Below are 17,609 nucleotides of genomic sequence, written 5' to 3'. Positions count from 1 at the left end.
GCTTCTACACCTATGTAGTGGGAGCAAAGGTTCCGTCGCATGACTGCAACCGCCTCCAGTGTGACCTGCCAGCTACATCCAGTAACCATGACCCACTGGCGGGGTAGTTTATGGTCCGGGGAGGGCTAGTGGGGGTGTGAGGCTTCACACGTTGGGCTCCTGCAAGATTTCAGTCAGAAGCAGATCAAGCTGGACCTACTAGTAGCCAGAGCGTTCCAGAGCACTCTAGAATACCTTTCGAATGTAATTTCACTGGCGGCGCAAGGTGGTAAAATATCAGTTTCCCCGCTGTCTCTGCTTCAGGCCCAAGCTTGGGGTCTGAAGCTGGGGCCCCCCAAGTCTCGTGGTACTGCATCAAGCTTCAAAGCTTCAGCCGACGAGGGAACCTTTTCGGCCGTTTCCGAACCGAATACAGTGGCGTCTCTTTACGTACAGAGACGCTGGAGGTAAACGTTGCATAGCGCTACGCAGTCTTGGTTTTACATTTTACTACGTTCCACCAATCGCATTGCCCCATCAATGCCGCTGGAAGGTCACCGTAAGCATCAGACTTCTTTCTGGCAAGCGAAGAACGTCGGCCTTTGGCTGATCTCATGAAGCTGTGGGGTGCCTGTTGTCAATGCACCAGAAGGGGTAGCATGATAGTAATGCAAAGCCCACAAGCTGATCACGGCAGGCCATAAATACAGTTCACGCCCATGTCTTGAATGCAGCTCGCTCCATCTTCTCTTTGGACTCGCAAGGCTGACTAGCAGAATGGACACCTCCGAGTCAAATCCTCCTCCTATACCAAGCGAAACATCGCCTCTGGTCCCAGCAGGGACCTCAAAAAAGCCTAAAACGCCTCTTCCAAAACTCCAGATAGGCATACTTATGACATTGCGACTTGTCGAACCTATCGCTTCGATGTCCATATTTCCATACATCAATCAGGTACGATAATTCCACAATGGGCTCATCAGATTGTTTTGCGTCCATTCTTCTTATTTTTATTCTCAGCTTATCAGAGAACTTGGCATCACTGGAGGTGATTATGCGGCTGTAGGATATTATGCTGGAATAATTGTAGGCACCGAGATTATGAGTTGCGAGAATCATAATTTTCTAATGCTATCGGATATGATTGGCAGGAATCACTGTTTTTCGTCGTACAGACACTGACAGTGCTGAGATGGAGTCGGTTGTCTGACCGCATTGGACGCAAGCCAGTGTTACTAGTGGGGCTATCAGGAACTTGCATCTCGATGTTATGTTTCGGTCTCTCGACGACGTTCTGGGGCCTTGTCATTAGGTATGGCTTCAGCTGAAGAAATGAAATACAATCCTTACATCGTCTTTAGCCGCTGCATGTGCGGTTTACTGAACGGCAATGTTTCCGTCATGAAGACTATGTTGGGCGAATTGACGGACTCTACGAATATGGCTCAGGGTTTTGCCTTGCTTCCAATAATGTGGTGCATTGGAGGCTTTCTTGGGTGCGTGTAATTATTGACTATTTGAATGCCCAAAATTAAATCCGCACACCAGTCCTTTAATAGGTGGAACGCTCGCGCGTCCACAAGATAACTGGCCCAGATTGTTCGCTCATCCATTTTGGAACAAATACCCCTATTTTCTACCTTGTGCGGTGTCTGCTTGTGGTTTTTTACTGGGTTTTTTCGTCGTGTTATTTTTCTTAGAAGAAGTGAGTTTCACATACCACCTGTATCGTTGCACGTTACCCATGATCACCAGACACTATCAAGCAAGCGTCGACGAAAGTTGACAACTACTCTAGGCGTTTCAAATGGTGCCGACAGTGAGAATCGAGAGGACCTTTCACAAACATCTAACATGCCCATGCGATCTCTGCTCACACCTACCGTTATCATTCCGATTGCAAACTACGCCATGCTCGCCTTGCTTGACATTGCTCTCATGGCTCTTTTGCCGCTGTTTCTTTCTACGCCTGCCTATCTCGGTGGTCTTGGTTTTACTCCTTCTCGTATTGGTCTGTGGATGGCGATATATGCTATGGCGGATGGTATTTTCCAGGCACTATTCTTTGCCAAGATTGTCGACTGGATTGGTCCAAAGCGTCTCTTTTGTGTGTCCGTGTCGTGCTTCATGCCAATCATGCTCATGTTTCCGATCATGTCGTGGCTGATACACACCAGAGGAGTGGTTGATCATGCAATCACATTTATATTTATTAGCCAATTAGCGCTGACGGCTATGTGGGATATGGCATACGGTGCGTGTTACGATGAAACACATCCTGTCATTGAAACTAAGACCCACTAATTATAGGGACTGTATTCATGTTTATCACGGCCTCTGCCCCTACAAAGAATGTTCTTGGCGCTGTCAATGGTCTTGGTCAAACCTCCGTGTCCATGGCTCGTGTCGTTGGGCCTGCATTTGCAACCTCGCTTTTTGCATTCTCAAAGGAACACAATATTCTCAACGGAAACGCAGTCTATGTTGTCTTTATTGTGCTGGCTGGTGTACTGAGGTGGCTAGGGTCACAATTGCCAGATAAAATACAAGATAGGGATGAGTGATTCGCAAGTTATTTGGCGTAAAATGTGTATGCATCACTGTCCATGGTGCCCCCATTTGTATATCCTAGAAAACTAGCTCGTTCCAGTACAATCTTCAGTAGTATAGCTGCATGGGTTTCAATCATGATATGACTGGCTGTGTACTAACCTCTGCCGCCATATATCCGACTGTCTGCGACTATTTTACTTAGCAGTATAGATACTTGATCACTGGACTGGATGACCATCCATGATCTATCCGATGTTCGTCCTCAGTGGTCCACTGGTGCCTGCAAACAACGTACGCACAAATTCCAGCTTCCAGGCTTATTCTTTGTTCCTTTTGAGCGCCCACGACTACGTTCAGGCGCCTCCGACATGACGACGTGGGCGCTTGAACTATACATGCGGTGGTTCGCGAGAAATTAAATAAAATCCCAGGTAGGAGGAAAGGGATTGTTCATCAAGTATCAAGTGGTACATGGCGCATAGAAGCCCTCTACTCACATCGGATTGCTTCACCGATTTTAAGTATCTCATTCTGTTGCAATACACTTCACATAATTGGCTGATGAAAATATCTAGCATCATTGGGCACAAGCCTCAAGTAACTAGGAATACAGCAACGGCCGACGTCTGTGGGTGCCGATTATACCGGTAGGATAGTATACCGAGTGCCACAGTACTAGTGCCATCAATATTGTTACAGCCTCGTGATCAGCCACTCGAGGAATAGAAGTTAGTCGCCCCTGACAGGCAAACCGAATAGAAAGATGAAAAACGTTCCTACCCATCGACGCCAATCCTACCGAGCAAAACCGACGTGTTTCATGCTCCAATAGTTTGTCAGTAACACCGAGCGAACATGCATCTCAAGCATCTATGATTGATTCGTCCGAGTCGGAGATGCGGCAAACATTAATTATAGTCTATCTGACAACGGATGATGATTTTTGAAGACTTACATACTCACAGCCTCGACTCGGAAGCGCTTGAGTCCCGGGGAGAGATTTCTACAGTTCGAGAAGCTGCTGAAATACGATCAGAAAGCTCGAATTTACCCACGACGCTCACAGTAATTATAGTCTGAAGGCCAAATGCTATCACCTGCCAAGCACCGAGGCTCACTGTTCGGAGGCCCCGGGGTCATGTGAAGCGCGTATGGGTGTCGGCATGACCCAACTTGATTGCGGTGTGCCGAAAGTATAAGAGGCATGATGTATGGAGCTATTCACAAAAAGGAGAGTGATACTATAACTGATTGAAGGGTAATCAGAATTTCTTGAAGAAATGCGGCCGCGGATTGGAAACATTCCGATGCCAAGACAAGCTTTGTCAGCAATACATAGTTACCGCACCTGCCCTAAACTCCTACATGAAATCACGAACCTATAACTAAAGCACAAAAAATATTCAGCGCGTCTTTACGCGTCTTCTTCAACTTGGCGATCGTCCTCCGTGTATACCCTCTTTCCCTCAAACTTTTTATCCTTACTTGTTTTATTATAAAAAATGGGTCGCCCTCTTTACTCTAAAGCTTTCCAGACAGAGCCTATCATCAGAGAGCCAGAGGCTCCTTGTCCATACCAAAAATGGTCGCATATCAACGCTTTTGATCCAGACTCGGACGAGTTTTTTGAAAACGACCAGGCAGTTTACGAGGCCTTCGTTGACCACTTGCCTATAGAGCACTCTGAAGATGAAGAGATGGAAGAAGACAGAGAAGCCGTAGTTATCCGACTAGACCTCACCGGTGAGGGTAGTCTTCTAGACCGTGACAGCCCAATGGCTGTTGGCGGCGATAGCCTGGCCCAGTACATTGGTCAGGCCTACCGAAGGCAGGCTCCAGAGGTGGAAACACCCGTTCGGGTTCGTCTTGCATCCCATGGTACTTCTGGCGAAGTCCAGAGTGACGCACCAGTATCGCGCGAATCAACAGGGATCAATTCTTCGCGGGATTTGATGGCACCATCAGACACACCTCCACAGCCAATACCTGCCGCGCAGCTACACAATATCTTTAATCACGTTCATCATGAACCTCGGGATGAACTCCCCCTTCCAATCCCCAGCGCACCTATTCCTGTTCCCAGTAGAAACTCCCAGCACTCTTCATCTGCTGAGGGTTTATCTTTCTCCTCATTCTACCACCACCAACTATCATCGACACCACCTCCACGTCACACATCATTGTCTCATTTTTCTCCATCACCGCCTCCCACGGTCTCACCGCGTATCTACACCTGGGCGCCTCGTCGCCAGACATATTCGCCAGCCGCCACAAGCCCTCTTCCTAACAATAATGCACGCATGTCTCATGCTCATATTTCCCCCGCACTCGTCCGTGTCCGTGACGTCATGGCTTAACATCCGAATTATTTGATACATAACGTCTTCCTTTCCTTCATTTTGACTGGGCTATCAAAACATTCCAGCATGCACAATCCACGTGATCTTTATCCTGCTTCATACACTCAACTAATCCGTTACTTATTGCACTATTACAATGGCCATAAATGACCTGCGTCATTTGCTGTACTATACTGTGCTTTTATAGACGTTGTGTAGCGGAAGTATGGATTAGACTTAGTGATCTGAATTCATCCGCTTTCGACATTGTTTGTCTCTTGCATTGCGCAGTTTGCGATCGGAACGTTTGTATGAATTTGACTACCTACAGTGTAAAATGAAATCAGCCCCATCTCGCATCCCATTGTCCGATACTCTCTGCAAGCAAAAAGTTCCCATTTTGACCCGGGCCAAGGATGAAACAGCTGGTGTCTTCCGCATCGGTTTCTGGTACTCGAAGAGGTGGATCTCGGGCCGTATCGAAAGTATCAGGAGAGATGGCGCCAACGGGTGATGTGCGACAACCATGTCTCATCATTGTAACAAACGCGTGGCTATCGGTTGCAGATGCCAGATATGATCTATGCAGTAAACCATCAGTACTCTAACACTGTCGAGCTTCAAATTGTCTGACATCACCGTGTCTAGAGCGTCTTTTATGAACCATTGGTCCAAGAAAGCCGCCCATGTTATCCGTGTCACGTCACCAATATATGAAGGTGAGGGAGCTTCGTAGACAGCGACGTAAGGGTTGACGCGGTCATTTGCCTTGAGTCTATCGTTCGTTTGTTGAGGACAGGTTTGAGAAAAAGCTTAGACACGGACCTTTGAGCTCCTAAGCAAGCCATGCCCACCCATTCAAAAAGTTCACCGATATGTTCATCCCAATCCTCCATGCTTTCCTCGGGAAAAGGAGCAAGTGCTGGGATTGGGACAAGTATGTCGGTGGAACGACAAATTTGAGGCCGAACGGTCACCGTCTCGTGCAACTCGGAGGTTCCAGGCTGCACGTCTTAGAGAACACCAGAATGCAGAATGAGCTGGTTGAGAACACACATTTTCCACCTTTACACATACCTACTTGAGAATAAAAAACTTCCCATTTCCCAGGTCCGTTTTCCCTGAGCTCGTCCCAAAATTTCAGAGCTGCCTTTTGCTTCGCACGTACAGCGACAGATTCGGTCTCTTGCCTAACCGGTATGCGTATCACTGTGCTAGGCCCCGATCACTTCTTTTTCGTGCATGAACCGGAATCCTGAGTGACATACCGTACTGCTCTGGGCACCCTTTGAAGGGTAATCTCTTCCCGATCAAACCGAGTTGCTCATACAGTGACTTTGAGACGCAGAGGGTGAGGACGCCTCTAGGTTCGATGCACCACGTATCAACACATTCGGAAGTGGATGGCGATGCAGTTATATTCCTGTTTGACATAAAACAGAACCATTTCAGTGTTTCTTCAAGGCATGATCTAGACTCTCCTTACCCGCCCGGACTTTTGGACGCAAAATCAAACAACTCTGATAGCGTACAACGTCTTTTGCAGTACGTGGGCTTTAGGGATGTAAGCGCCTTCTCGAGCTCATCAGAAGCAGGGAACAAGATGTCAAGCTGATGAAGTATAAGCGTCAAGCTTTTCAAAAAGTACAAAGACAATAGTATACCTGCTGAGTGAAAGGGTGTGCTGCACAAAATCGGTTGAGTTGGGTGGATGGCAAAGTGCCATTCGTTAGCATTACTCTTGAATGCGCCATCGTCACGGTGGTTGATGGTAGTTGGAGGTGAAGAAGATGTAGCTCTCCAATTTCTAATGCATTGAACAGTAGTCCGACTCTGAATGCGCTTCAGTATTTAATAACTTTCTTTCCATATCCACATCTATTTGCAAGCTATCTAATTATGCGTTTGAGTTCACCAACTACGATATTGTCGATCAACCTGGTCTTCCCAACCCATAACGCACCGCTCAGAATCACAGGTATATCTCCTGTCAACTGATGGTTCGAAGTCGCGTCCAAAACGTCGAACGTCTCTGAATCATTCATCTCTATATAATCCAGCCGCACATCCACTCCGTCCATGGCAGCCTGTGCTTTTACTTCGTCGATGAGAGCAACAGCTTTTAAAATGCATTGGTCCTTGGATTCGCCGTTCGACCACGCGGACTCGGCGTATTGAAGGGCCTTGTAAATCGTAGGTGCAAATTTCCGCTCATTTGCAGAGAGATATGCGTTTCTAGACGACAAAGCCAGCTTGTCATTCGGGTCACGGGTCGTGGGGACGATGTGGACGTGGTCACCTTCGGGGTGTGGAAAAAGCATATCCTTGCAGAGTCTCCGAAGAAGTAAGGCTTGCTGGATATCTTTCTGGCCGAAATACGCATTTGTAGGCTGCAGTCGTCGTCAAACTAAGGTGCATCTTGTGGAGACCATCTCACCTGGACTACATTAAATAGTTTGGTTACAACTGTCGCCACACCTCGGAAAAATGTTGGCCTGCTTGCACCTTCCATCTGATGTCCGTATCCCTTCATCTCGACGAATGCTCCCTTTTGTGTCGAAACATCTTGGCTTATACCAGATGGATACATGTCCTGGACCGAAGGTAAAAATACAGCAGAGGCTTTCCTCACGGTCCCGCCCACAGTAACCTGTTGTGCTGTAAGGAGCTCCAGGTCCCCTGGTAAGGTGCGAGGGTACGTAGCAAGGTCTTCATGCGGGGCGAACTGGGCTGGGTTCACAAAGATGGAAAGAACTGTCAGCTCATTTTCGGCCAGTGACCTCTGAACTGAATTGAATGAGATTAGTAAGAAAGTATTTATAGACTTCAAACAACAGAAGCGTGTGGGATGTGCTCACCAAGAGACAGATGTCCGTCGTGAAGAGCTCCCATGGTCGGCACGAAGCCCACAGATTTCCCTTCGTCGAAGGCTCTTTGCCGCCATTGTCTGTACGATGCGACCGACGTTAGAAGAGGGATAGGTGATGGTGGAAGGGAGGAGGTTGACATTGATCGATGAAGTGCTCTGGTGACAGAGCGCCACAAGTACATACTCCTTGAAGGCCAGGTGATGCAGCCACAGCACAAACGCGCAAATCAGTTAAAATGTGAGTTCAAGTGTGAAAACATATCACAATATCACGCAGAAATTTGCCAACGATTCCACGTTTTACTCTCATTATAACTACATTTTCTCTCCAATATTTCCGCCGGTGTGATACATTCAGCTGTATATTCATAATATTGCTCGATACGTATCCTGCGCCGCATGCGTTGTGCTTGAGCTTGTCCAGTTGTGATCGCAGAAAAACCACTTTTTCAGATCTTATCAAACCGAGTTTGATTGCACGTGATCACTAAATTGAACAGTGTCCGTCACGTCTCGTTTATACTAACCTCCTCGTGTCTCCACTCAAGAAAGGTCAGAAACTTCCCCTCTCCTCCAGCTATCTTCTTGTTGTAGAACACCCCTATGTTCACGAACCCGTTCTTCTCCAAAACTCTGTCACTACCAATATTCCCAGCAAGAGTGTGCGCTACAACATAGCGGACTCCCATCCTAGGAATTGCCCAAGCGGTCATCAAGAGACCGATCGCTGCAGTCATGATACCCTTTCCGTGGTGGCTCACAGCAAGCCAATCTATCTCGAACGAACCATGATCAACTCCCGTCATAGGTCCTGTGAACCAACGTACCTCCAATAGCATACTGAATCGTTGGGTCGCCTGCTTGCTTTTTCGCATCATCTTCCTGCGTTTGCTTCCATCTTCTGAAACCCACATCTCCTAGAAGGACGTCCGTCCCGTCCTCTTTGACTTCCCTAAGATACCGCACAGGGCATGCATCCACGAACTGAAGCGGGCCATCAGGGAAATCCTGCGCGCTCTTTCGTAGAAATTCCAAAGTAGCATCCGATTCCCCTTTTACAAACTGAAGCCGAGCGTCCGCGTGTTCCAGGAGAAATGGCACTGGAGGTTTATTTAACCATCTGTAAATAGCCGGATCGTTCATATGCTGTATGAGTGCGGACTGATCTCCCTGTCGAGGTGGGGTGAGAATGATATTCTGGTATGGTGCTCCAAGCCGGAGGAATGGTTCCCCAGTTTTGGGGTTAATCTCGAGGGGGTGAAGTTGGCATAACATCCTTGGAATGGGTGCAGAAGATCTGCTGGTGCGACTATAAATCTTTGCAAACTCAGACCGAACAAGTCGTTTAGTGCTTAGATCAATCGAGTTTAGGCTTGCATGAGGAAAAGTGCTTTTGTTCATGAGAAATCATTTACCTCGGACTGGTTGTGGTGTCCATACTAAAAATTGATATGAACTGCACCAAAAAAGCCGAGTTGGTCGAAGCTCGGCTCCGGAGTCATAAGGCGGTCAAGTCTTTGTTTGTACCATCACGCAATTGTAATTTCGGTTCCCAGAAAGGGTTAGAACCTGGTGTACATCCGGGATGAATTGATGACTATGACAGACACCAAATATTGAATGTGTCTAGGCTGCTCGGATCGTAGGGACCAGTGAATGTAGAAATGGCGTGTCCAAGTTTAGATAGTTGATAATTCCACATATTAAGCACTGTCTCGGATTATCATATGTCTGAGCACGAAGCATGAAGAATTAAAAGGAAACAATAATTACAATGATTGTAGAATCGTGTGTTGGGTATGTATGGCCTGTCAAGGTCTTACAAGTTAGAGCTTATCCTGGACAAAATTTATGGAAAAAAGCCTACCCTTGAACGTCAGAATAGGTGATTCATTGATTGATGGGCTGATTGCCCTCAGCTGGAGTATAAATATGTCAAACATGAGGGCCAAAGTTCTTGGGGTGCAGACTCCCATATGTATAAGATTGGTATCGCAGATCAGCATGGCTGTATATGAAACATCAGCAATTCTGTAGGAACTTGAATTTGTGAGTAAATAGAGTTCTAATACAATTGCAGTTAGTACTGTCACCGTGCCCATAATGCAGAAGTGGAGTTGAAGGCAAAGGGTAAAGATGGGACACACTCAAAGATATTTCAGGAACACCAGAGGGTACCATGTCTTAGGCCGTTGGGGTGACCATCAAGGAATGCAATTGTTGATGACCAGTGATATGTGATATATCAGTGTTACGACTTGGATGGTATCTGTTGGCGACGCTCAAACAGAGCGTGTGTCGTCAACGGTCGAGGACGTCCTTGGGCTAGCCCAAGGTTAGGGGTCTTACTTGGCGACACGTCGGCAAGTAAGATTTGACGCCTATGTCTGAATCGGGTAGCTTACGTCAAGCGGATGCTAGACGATGAGCTGTATCTGCCAAGGCTTACGACACCCGAAGGTTAATCGTAAGATCGTCATTAATTAGAAGGACAGAAGTCCGACTAGTTAACAGGGGCTTTGCTTGTCGACGAAGTCGATGAGCAAAGATCGAGACTATAGGCTTATCCGCAAAGAGCAGATAAGAAGATAGAATATAGACTGCTGGCTAGGCAGAAGGGATCACTCTGGTGAGAGTAGGAGGTCAAGAACCAAGTAGATTCAAGTTAAGGAATAGTTTACATGGTAGCGAGTTTATATAGAGGACAGGAAGCATATTAGTGGATGATAACTCGTACTACCAAGAGAAGTAAACGGGAAAGGGTATGACCATAAAAGGAAGGCACGTTCGAGGTGAGACACAGGTGAGCTCTGAACGTGCAGATAAGAATAGTGAGTCAAAGATCGGAATAAGAAATGAAACACGCAGGGGCACGATCGTGCAGCTGCGGAGCTAAGTATAAGTCGCATGTGCGACTGCGCATCGAGTCAGAGATCAGGAAAGGAAACAGGGCAAAGGGGATGCGTCGTGCATCATATCATAGGTTACCGTCCAGACGGTAAGGGTAAGGGGACTGTCCACAGGATCAGTCAGGTGGTGGAACGGAGCATGGGTATGCTTCGTCAGCGAAAGGATCCGGCCAGATGTACTGGCTCTGCTGAAGCGACAGGTAGAGAGCGAAAGGAAATGCGAGAATGACAAGGATGACCAGGGTAAGGTCGGGGTGAGGGTAAGATGCAAGGGCGGATACGAGGAGGATCAGGAGAAAAATGGTAGGGGCCCAAGCGTCTAGATGTTCTTGTAACAATCAGAAGAATCAAGCACTTATGCATGACAATCATGAGGAAAGTAAAGTTCCAAGAGAAGCTATGATATTGGTGATTCTGATGATGGCGGTTGTCATCTATGGACAGTCTGAGACAATGTGTAGAAAGAAAAAAAGGGGTTCCTTCTTAATATATGTGCGGCAAACAAGGTCCAGCCTTGCACTAAATGGATCAAAACTTCGGAATTGAATGATGCTTGGAATGGATACGCTAGACCATGACAAATTGGAAGTTTTCACAATAACAAAGATGATGCATACATATACCAATCATTGAATGGTCATCATATTCAATACACATCAGTAAAAGATGAGATGGACAACAACACAGAGACATGAACGATGGCAGGACAATATGATCAGGCTTCCAGCACAGATTCAGTGTCAATTCTCATCTTGAATTTGAAAGCCTATCATGAAGGTCAAAGGTGATTATGGAGGGCCCACGGGTGACTGACAGCCATAAGCTGCGGCTACTAATATGCGATCTTTTCTGACTCACTGACATGTGTTAAAGTTTTGGTGGTTTTTGTGTGCAGTGGTGAGGTTTTTGTTCCTCAGACTTGATTTATATGCATCCAACTATATATCTTGGAGTAGGAATTTTCAGGGACTGAGCATCTGGGAGTCTCGACGAGTCCCTGAGGTGGTTTGCGAGGATACATTGTACCACTTGACGTGATGGGGAGGCCCTTGCCATGAGAGGCAGATCTCAACAGTAGGTTTCATCCTAAGTCTAACAGACTGTGAGAACATGGCAGAAAAGTGCCAATATCACCACCACAATATCTCAATTTGTTGATGTAGGTACTATGCATGTGCAATGTGGAGCAATCAGATTACGGTGCAGCTTTCAGAGCATGCTCATGACATTCCTGAGCATGATAAAGGTCCTGTGACACTGTTGTTGGAAATGAGTCACCAACATCGCCAACAACTGGAACTTTCCGCCTCAAGCATGTGAGTGTCCGACTAGTTGGCACATGCATAGATACTGATTTACAAATCACATTCTAATTTGATTAACAAGGGCAGGCTTCCTCTCTTGCTTGCTTTCGCAAGTACTGCAATACTTATTTGGCCCATGATGTAGGCTTCTTCTCTCCCATATGCAATTTACCTTGTGACTTTGAGATGGCGCTACATAAGTATTCAACAAATATCAATCACAAATAAGGATGTATGTATCTGGCTGTTTTGCATCAGATTGGCTCTATCATGCTTACCATCTCTTTGTTTGTTGTCTTCATATATAATCATGATAGCTGTATGAGGCGACACATAAGGCAAGACATATTCGACCCATTCTGTGTCACTCTGACCTCTCTGGTGCTCGTTTCAATCACATCACACCTGGGACCTGTGTTGAGGGCTTCCTTTTGTACAATTCCTCACCGCAATACTTGATCAAGGATCCATCTCCATCATGCAAATTTTGGCAGTGGAAGGGCTGGACGAGGGTATATCTAACATCAATGCTATTGTTGTTCACCGCCAACATTCCCCATTCGCCCATACTCATCCTCGAATATGACTGTAGTCATAAATGATCTCAGTTTGTGGCCAATAATCAGCTTGAACACTGATTTCAGCTATTGGACAGGTTTGTCATGTCAAGATGTCTTGATCTAACATTAACATCCTGTTTTGCAGTTGCCGCTGCCATAGTGGTGGTATATGATTGGGGTGAGCAGGACAGTGTTCAAAAACTGCTGACCTTCTCATAATATTTCTAGCACTAACAATTGAACAAGAGGTAGGTCAATATTATTGCCAGAGCAGCCAACTCGCTAAGAATGGTGTCATAGATTGAACTTATCTGGGTAAGTGACGAGAGTCCCGTATTGTTACGACTTGGATGGTATCTGTTGGCGACGCTCAAACAGAGCGTGTGTCGTCAACGGTCGAGGACGTCCTTGGGCTAGCCCAAGGTTAGGGGTCGTACTTGGCGTGTCTTCGGCAAGTACGATTTGATGCCTATGTCCAAATCGGGTAGCTTATGTCACGCGGGTGCGAGACGATAAGCTATATCGGCCTAGGCTTACGACACCCGAAGGTTAATCGTAAGGATCGTCGTTAATTAGAAGGACAGAAGTCCGACTAGTTAACAGGGGCTTTGCTCGTCGACGAAGTCGATGAGTAAAGGTCGAGACTATAGGCTTATCCGCGAAGAGCAGATAAGAAGATAGAATATAGACTGCTGGCGAGGCAGAAGGATCACTCTGGTGAGAGTAGGAGGTCAAGAACCAAGTAGATTCAAGTTAGGGAATATAGTACATGGTAGCGAGTTTATATAGAGGACAGGAGACGTATGAGTGGATGATACTCGTACTACCGGGAGAGGCAATTGATAGAGGGTAAGACCATAAAAGGAAGGCACGTTCGGTCTAGGTAGAACGTGCTAGATAAGAAAGTGAGTCAAAGATCGGACTAAGAAGTGAAACGCGCAGGGGCACGATTGTGCAGCTGCGGATCTAAGTATAAGTCGCATGTGCGACTGCGCACCGAGTCAGAGATCAAGAAAGGAAACGGGGCAAAGGGGATGCGTCGTGCATCATGTCATAGGTTACCGTCCAGACAGTAAGGGCAAAGGGGACTGTCCGCAGGATCAGTCAGGTGGTGAAACGGAGCATGGGTATGCTTCGTCAGCGAAAGGATCCGGCCAAATGTACTGGCTTTGCTGAAGCGACAGGTAGAGGGCGAAAGGGAATGTGAGGATGACGAGGATGACAAGGGTAAGGTCGGGGTAAGGGTATGATGCGAGGGCTGATACGAGGAGGATTAGGAGAAAAATAGTAGGGGCCCAAGCGTCTAGATGTTCTTGTAACACGTATCAGCAGCAAAGAAGATAATACAACAAATTCGCGACAGAGGCAATGATGGTTTTTCATGACTGTGTTGTATTTGCTTGTTTGTACCTCATGTTGTGCTATAGTGTGGCTGGCAAGTCGTGCTGACTCCAAATGTGCCAGATATGTTATATTGGAATATCATATGTTGTGTATGTGTCGAGGCCAACAACTTGGCACCATTCTAATGCTCATCTCTGACAATCAGTGCCAAAATTCTAAGTATGTATCATATGTGCTCTGTTCGATTCTTCTAGCCAGTGGCACACAGTAAGTATGCCATCGGTCTCAGTGGCATTTGTAGGGGTGAGTCAAGATTCTGAACATTGAACCTGACTCAACATAATGACTACACAGGTGTGAGTTGGTGTTTGATACTAATAACTGAGGCCAATCACTAATTGGGTGTTTCAGGCAATATATCATACTATGCAGTGAATGGCATAAACATGGTCATAACTGCCATGTTGTGTGGTGGGTTACCTAGCTCAATACCTCTGTGATATTGACTCAACTGAAACATGATGCAAGTCATCATGATTGCCCGGTTACATGCCATGTATCAGGGATCAAGAATGATGCTTCTCTTCCTTGTTATCATGTTCCTGGCCATAAACATCGCCTGTGGGGTCTTGGTGGCAATAGTACTCAAGGATAGGGAACTGCACGGGTAAACCCACGGGTACGGGCAGTCATACCCGTACCCGGAGATATACCCATACCCGTCGTGCGGGTGCAGGTTTTTGTGCAGGTATCAACATAACGGACCTGGGGTATTACCCTCAAGGGGTATACCCGCGGGTCACGAGAAAGAACACGCACAAAACAAAGAGATGATGAACACGCACAAAATAATCAATAGCATGAGATAACGAAAACAAATGTGATTATTCTACCTGGATATTAATTCTGTCCCAGCCCTCATCCATTGCTTCCTCTTTGCCAACAACATCTGGGAGCTTAGAAACATGAATGATATCCTCATCTTTGACCAGGCCCAACTCGCTCCATAAACCGACACAAAGCAGCACATGAGTTGACTGCGCCGATAAATGATTTCTGACGTGTGAGCTTACAATGTATTAAAGAAAAACGCTACATACCAGGGATGGTTAGATAGTCAATTGCCATGCATGACAGCCGGGGGAACAATTTGCGACATTCATTCCACCAACCGATAGGGTTGGTGACACGTTCCACGTCCGTACTAAGATAACGGTCGAGTTCTGAGCCCAAGTCAGTAGGTTTGGGGGCTGCGAGTGCTGGGAGGTTGTCAAAAATGTTGTCACTCTAAGATTTAGTCAGTACGAACATGAGCTGCATGATGGGCAGTACTAGTAGGTGAAGGTTTGCAAATGTGTAGGATTACTATAGTCTTTAGAGTTTGACAGTTCACCAACTATACAGTTCCTTGTTTAGGTAGTTGAAATATATTGCTCGCATGGCACCCATTTTCATCGAAAACCTGTGGCAGGGGTACCTCCGGGTCATGGGTACCATGACCCCAGACCCGTACCCATACCCCGGAGGTACCCGTACCCGTGACCTGCGCGGGTTACCCATACCCATGCAGATCCCTACTCAAGGATAGTGTAGCAGGTGAGCTTACTTGTCAACTTGAAGGACACAGCTCATTTGGATGAATGCCAGAGGAGCTAATACTCTCTGGCACATATATGTGCAATTATTTATATGTTGCGCACCTCCAGCTTTTTGCTTCAATGGTTAGGATGCTCAACACTGTTTGGGAGGTCCTCACACTGTGTCTTTCAGCCTGGGTTGCTGTGAAACACTTCCATGAGCTGCGAAGACTCGGCCAATTGACAGGAACGACCATCAGAGACTGTTCTAAAGTGCTGATACAATCTCACATGCTTGATTTTGCAAGGTGAGCTTGCCATGTTATTGTGATCAGTTTTCTGCTAAAGTCCCACGTGCTAGCTTTGTTTGTGTTTCTTGCCTCCAGCTTGTTTATATCTCTCCAAAGATCTCTGTGCGTTGACCTACCGCCGACATCTGCATATAAACATTTCTCACTGTTTCTGAAGAATTCACATTCTACTGGAGCTATGACACTCTACGGTGCTCTTGGAATTTTATTGGGTGTGCAGATGTTTATGCTGGGACCACGCCTGATCCTTAGTGTTCAAGAATATCATGCCAAACTTGTGGTCAACTCTGACACAGAAACTAGCATGAATTCGATTGTCTTCCAGGAGCATGTACATGTAACGACTAGCAGTACTGTGTAGGGACATACATAGCGAGTGGTCTGCAGGGAGGAGAAATTTGGCTGAGGATACGTTGTAGTATTTATTGAACATATGGTGTTTTGAAGCATATTTAGATTGAAGTTTATGTATACCAATCCAAATGGCAAGCTGGAATTATTTGGAATGTCTCGCAGCCAACTCAACCCTTTATGCCCAATACTGAAATGAGTGAGAATAGTATAGATTAACAAAAAAACTGACTCTACATGGCATTCCTTTGTCTGAGCACACAGTGACAGATGAAGAAGCAACTGTGAACCTGAAGCCCATACAGCTTATTGCTGATTAGTCTGAGGTGCATTCTCCTCCATCCGGGCAACAGAGAGGGAGGATGTATAAATTGCATGGGCTCATGGCTCGATTGTCACGAATGAGCATGGTAAGGTAATGTATGGTATGCTTGTGCTCAAGCTTGTCCACTTGTGATCATCATCGTAGAAAAACCATCGAATTTTCAGATCTTATCTAACCGAGTCTGATTGCACGTGATCACTAATAAACAAGAAATACCGTCACGTCTCCTCCTTATTTTTCCACTCAAGAAGGGTCATTACCTTCCTCTCGCCTCTAGCTATCTTCCCATTGTCGAACAACCCTCTGTTCACGAACCCGTTCTTCTCAAAAACTCGGTTGCTACCAATGTTCCCAGCAAAAGTATGCGCTACAACATGGCGGACTCCCATCCTAGGAATTGCCCAAGCGGCCATCAAGAGACCGATCGCTGCAGTCATGATACCCCTTCCGTGGTGGCTCGCAGCAAGCCAGTCTATCTCAAACGAAAATATGATCAACTCCCGTCATAGGTCCCGAGAACCAACATACCTCCAATAGCATACTGAATCGTTGGGTCGCCTGCTTGCTTTTTCGCATTATCTTCCTGCATTTGCTTCCGTTCTACTTCGTCTAGTATCTCCTCGAATGGACTTCTTCTAAAACTCACATCTCCCAGGATGACGTCCGTCCCGTCCTCTTTGACTTCCCTCAGATACCGCACAGGGCATGTATCTACGAACTGAAGCGGACCATCAGGGAAATCTTGCGTGCTCTTTCGTAGAAATTCCAAAGTAGCATCCGATTCCTTTTTTACAATCTGAAACCAAGTGTCCGCATGTTCCGGTAGATATGGCACTGGGGGTCTCTCTAACCATCTGTAAATAGCCGGATCGTTCATATGCTGTATGAGTACGGACTGATCTCCCTGTCGAGGTGGGGTGAGAATGATATTCTGGTATGGTGCTCCAAGCCGGAGGAATGGTTCCCCAGTTTTGGGGTTAATCTCGAGGGGGTGAAGTTGGCATAACATCCTTGGAATTGGTGCAGAAGATCTGCCGATGCAACTAGAAGTCTTTGCAAACTATTAGTGAAAGGAGTCACAAAGCGTATGTTTGAGTCATGTGGAAGGTGTGTGAAGTCAAGTCTAGGGTGATAACAAACTACCCGAGATGGCTAGTCTCGTAGACAGACCAAACAAGTTGTTTCAGT

The 17,609-nt window shown here is 46.4% G+C and overlaps 6 protein-coding genes across 6 annotated transcripts; 2 read left to right on the top strand and 4 right to left on the bottom strand.

The window, feature by feature from the left end:
- The first annotated feature begins 366 nt into the window (after positions 1-366).
- Positions 367-3,017, top strand: EDB93DRAFT_1210795 (MFS general substrate transporter). Its single transcript, XM_041451038.1, has 7 exons — positions 367-933; positions 1,000-1,065; positions 1,131-1,291; positions 1,341-1,475; positions 1,528-1,684; positions 1,735-2,233; positions 2,290-3,017. The coding sequence occupies exons 1-7, from the start codon at positions 757-759 to the stop codon at positions 2,541-2,543; spliced, it is 1,449 nt and encodes a 482-aa protein (XP_041304461.1). The 5' UTR covers positions 367-756; the 3' UTR covers positions 2,544-3,017.
- A 1,017-nt stretch (positions 3,018-4,034) lies between these two features.
- EDB93DRAFT_1091093 (uncharacterized protein) lies at positions 4,035-4,889 on the top strand (the record flags this gene model as incomplete). Its single annotated transcript, XM_041446322.1, has 2 exons — positions 4,035-4,395; positions 4,444-4,889. The coding sequence occupies 2 exons, from the start codon at positions 4,035-4,037 to the stop codon at positions 4,887-4,889; spliced, it is 807 nt and encodes a 268-aa protein (XP_041304460.1).
- Positions 4,890-5,051: 162 nt separating this feature from the next.
- EDB93DRAFT_761467 (ribonuclease P 40kDa subunit-domain-containing protein) lies at positions 5,052-7,042 on the bottom strand. Its single transcript, XM_041457371.1, has 7 exons — positions 6,536-7,042; positions 6,358-6,482; positions 6,140-6,294; positions 5,949-6,080; positions 5,697-5,883; positions 5,506-5,646; positions 5,052-5,452 (listed from the first exon to the last, which is right to left on the bottom strand). Exons 1-7 carry the CDS (start codon positions 6,623-6,625, stop codon positions 5,215-5,217), a joined length of 1,068 nt encoding a protein of 355 aa, XP_041304459.1. The 5' UTR covers positions 6,626-7,042; the 3' UTR covers positions 5,052-5,214.
- Positions 6,708-8,229, bottom strand: EDB93DRAFT_1167188 (Pantoate-beta-alanine ligase). The gene is made up of 3 exons (XM_041450229.1): positions 7,730-8,229; positions 7,309-7,658; positions 6,708-7,261 (listed from the first exon to the last, which is right to left on the bottom strand). The coding sequence occupies exons 1-3, from the start codon at positions 7,920-7,922 to the stop codon at positions 6,761-6,763; spliced, it is 1,044 nt and encodes a 347-aa protein (XP_041304458.1). The 5' UTR covers positions 7,923-8,229; the 3' UTR covers positions 6,708-6,760.
- Positions 8,230-8,246: 17 nt separating this feature from the next.
- EDB93DRAFT_1091012 (GNAT domain-containing protein) lies at positions 8,247-9,015 on the bottom strand (the record flags this gene model as incomplete). Its single annotated transcript, XM_041446319.1, has 2 exons — positions 8,247-8,512; positions 8,568-9,015. 2 exons carry the CDS (start codon positions 9,013-9,015, stop codon positions 8,247-8,249), a joined length of 714 nt encoding a protein of 237 aa, XP_041304457.1.
- A 4,598-nt stretch (positions 9,016-13,613) lies between these two features.
- On the bottom strand, positions 13,614-17,430 carry EDB93DRAFT_1253626 (uncharacterized protein; the record flags this gene model as incomplete). The annotated part of the gene is made up of 4 exons (XM_041453484.1): positions 13,614-13,825; positions 14,958-15,144; positions 16,682-16,893; positions 16,950-17,430. 4 exons carry the CDS (start codon positions 17,428-17,430, stop codon positions 13,614-13,616), a joined length of 1,092 nt encoding a protein of 363 aa, XP_041304456.1.
- Between the last annotated feature and the right edge of the window lie 179 nt (positions 17,431-17,609).

Source organism: Suillus bovinus, assembly GCF_016758785.1.
Source record: "Suillus bovinus strain UH-Sbo-P2 chromosome Unknown EDB93scaffold_61, whole genome shotgun sequence".
Lineage (NCBI taxonomy): Eukaryota > Fungi > Basidiomycota > Agaricomycetes > Boletales > Suillaceae > Suillus > Suillus bovinus.
Note: the sequence above shows the minus strand (reverse complement) of the source record. Positions and strands in the feature narration are given on the sequence as shown.

What these genes read in the sequence shown, in the direction of transcription:
- EDB93DRAFT_1210795 (XM_041451038.1), top strand. Translation starts at nt 757, where the DNA reads ATGGACACCTCCGAGTCAAATCCTCCTCCTATACCAAGCGAAACATCG. An exon ending in TTCTGGGGCCTTGTCATTAG is followed by an intron (nt 1,292 to 1,340) that starts GTATGGCTTCAG and finishes CATCGTCTTTAG; the next exon opens with CCGCTGCATGTGCGGTTTAC. An exon ending in TGTTATTTTTCTTAGAAGAA is followed by an intron (nt 1,685 to 1,734) that starts GTGAGTTTCACA and finishes CATGATCACCAG; the next exon opens with ACACTATCAAGCAAGCGTCG.
- EDB93DRAFT_761467 (XM_041457371.1), bottom strand. Translation starts at nt 6,625, where the DNA reads ATGGCGCATTCAAGAGTAATGCTAACGAATGGCACTTTGCCATCCACC. An exon ending in GCGTCCAAAAGTCCGGGCGG is followed by an intron (nt 6,295 to 6,357) that starts GTAAGGAGAGTC and finishes TATGTCAAACAG; the next exon opens with GAATATAACTGCATCGCCAT. An exon ending in GCTTGCTTAGGAGCTCAAAG is followed by an intron (nt 5,647 to 5,696) that starts GTCCGTGTCTAA and finishes AACGAACGATAG; the next exon opens with ACTCAAGGCAAATGACCGCG.
- EDB93DRAFT_1167188 (XM_041450229.1), bottom strand. Translation starts at nt 7,922, where the DNA reads ATGTACTTGTGGCGCTCTGTCACCAGAGCACTTCATCGATCAATGTCA. An exon ending in CGACGGACATCTGTCTCTTG is followed by an intron (nt 7,659 to 7,729) that starts GTGAGCACATCC and finishes CATTCAATTCAG; the next exon opens with TTCAGAGGTCACTGGCCGAA. An exon ending in AACTATTTAATGTAGTCCAG is followed by an intron (nt 7,262 to 7,308) that starts GTGAGATGGTCT and finishes CGACGACTGCAG; the next exon opens with CCTACAAATGCGTATTTCGG.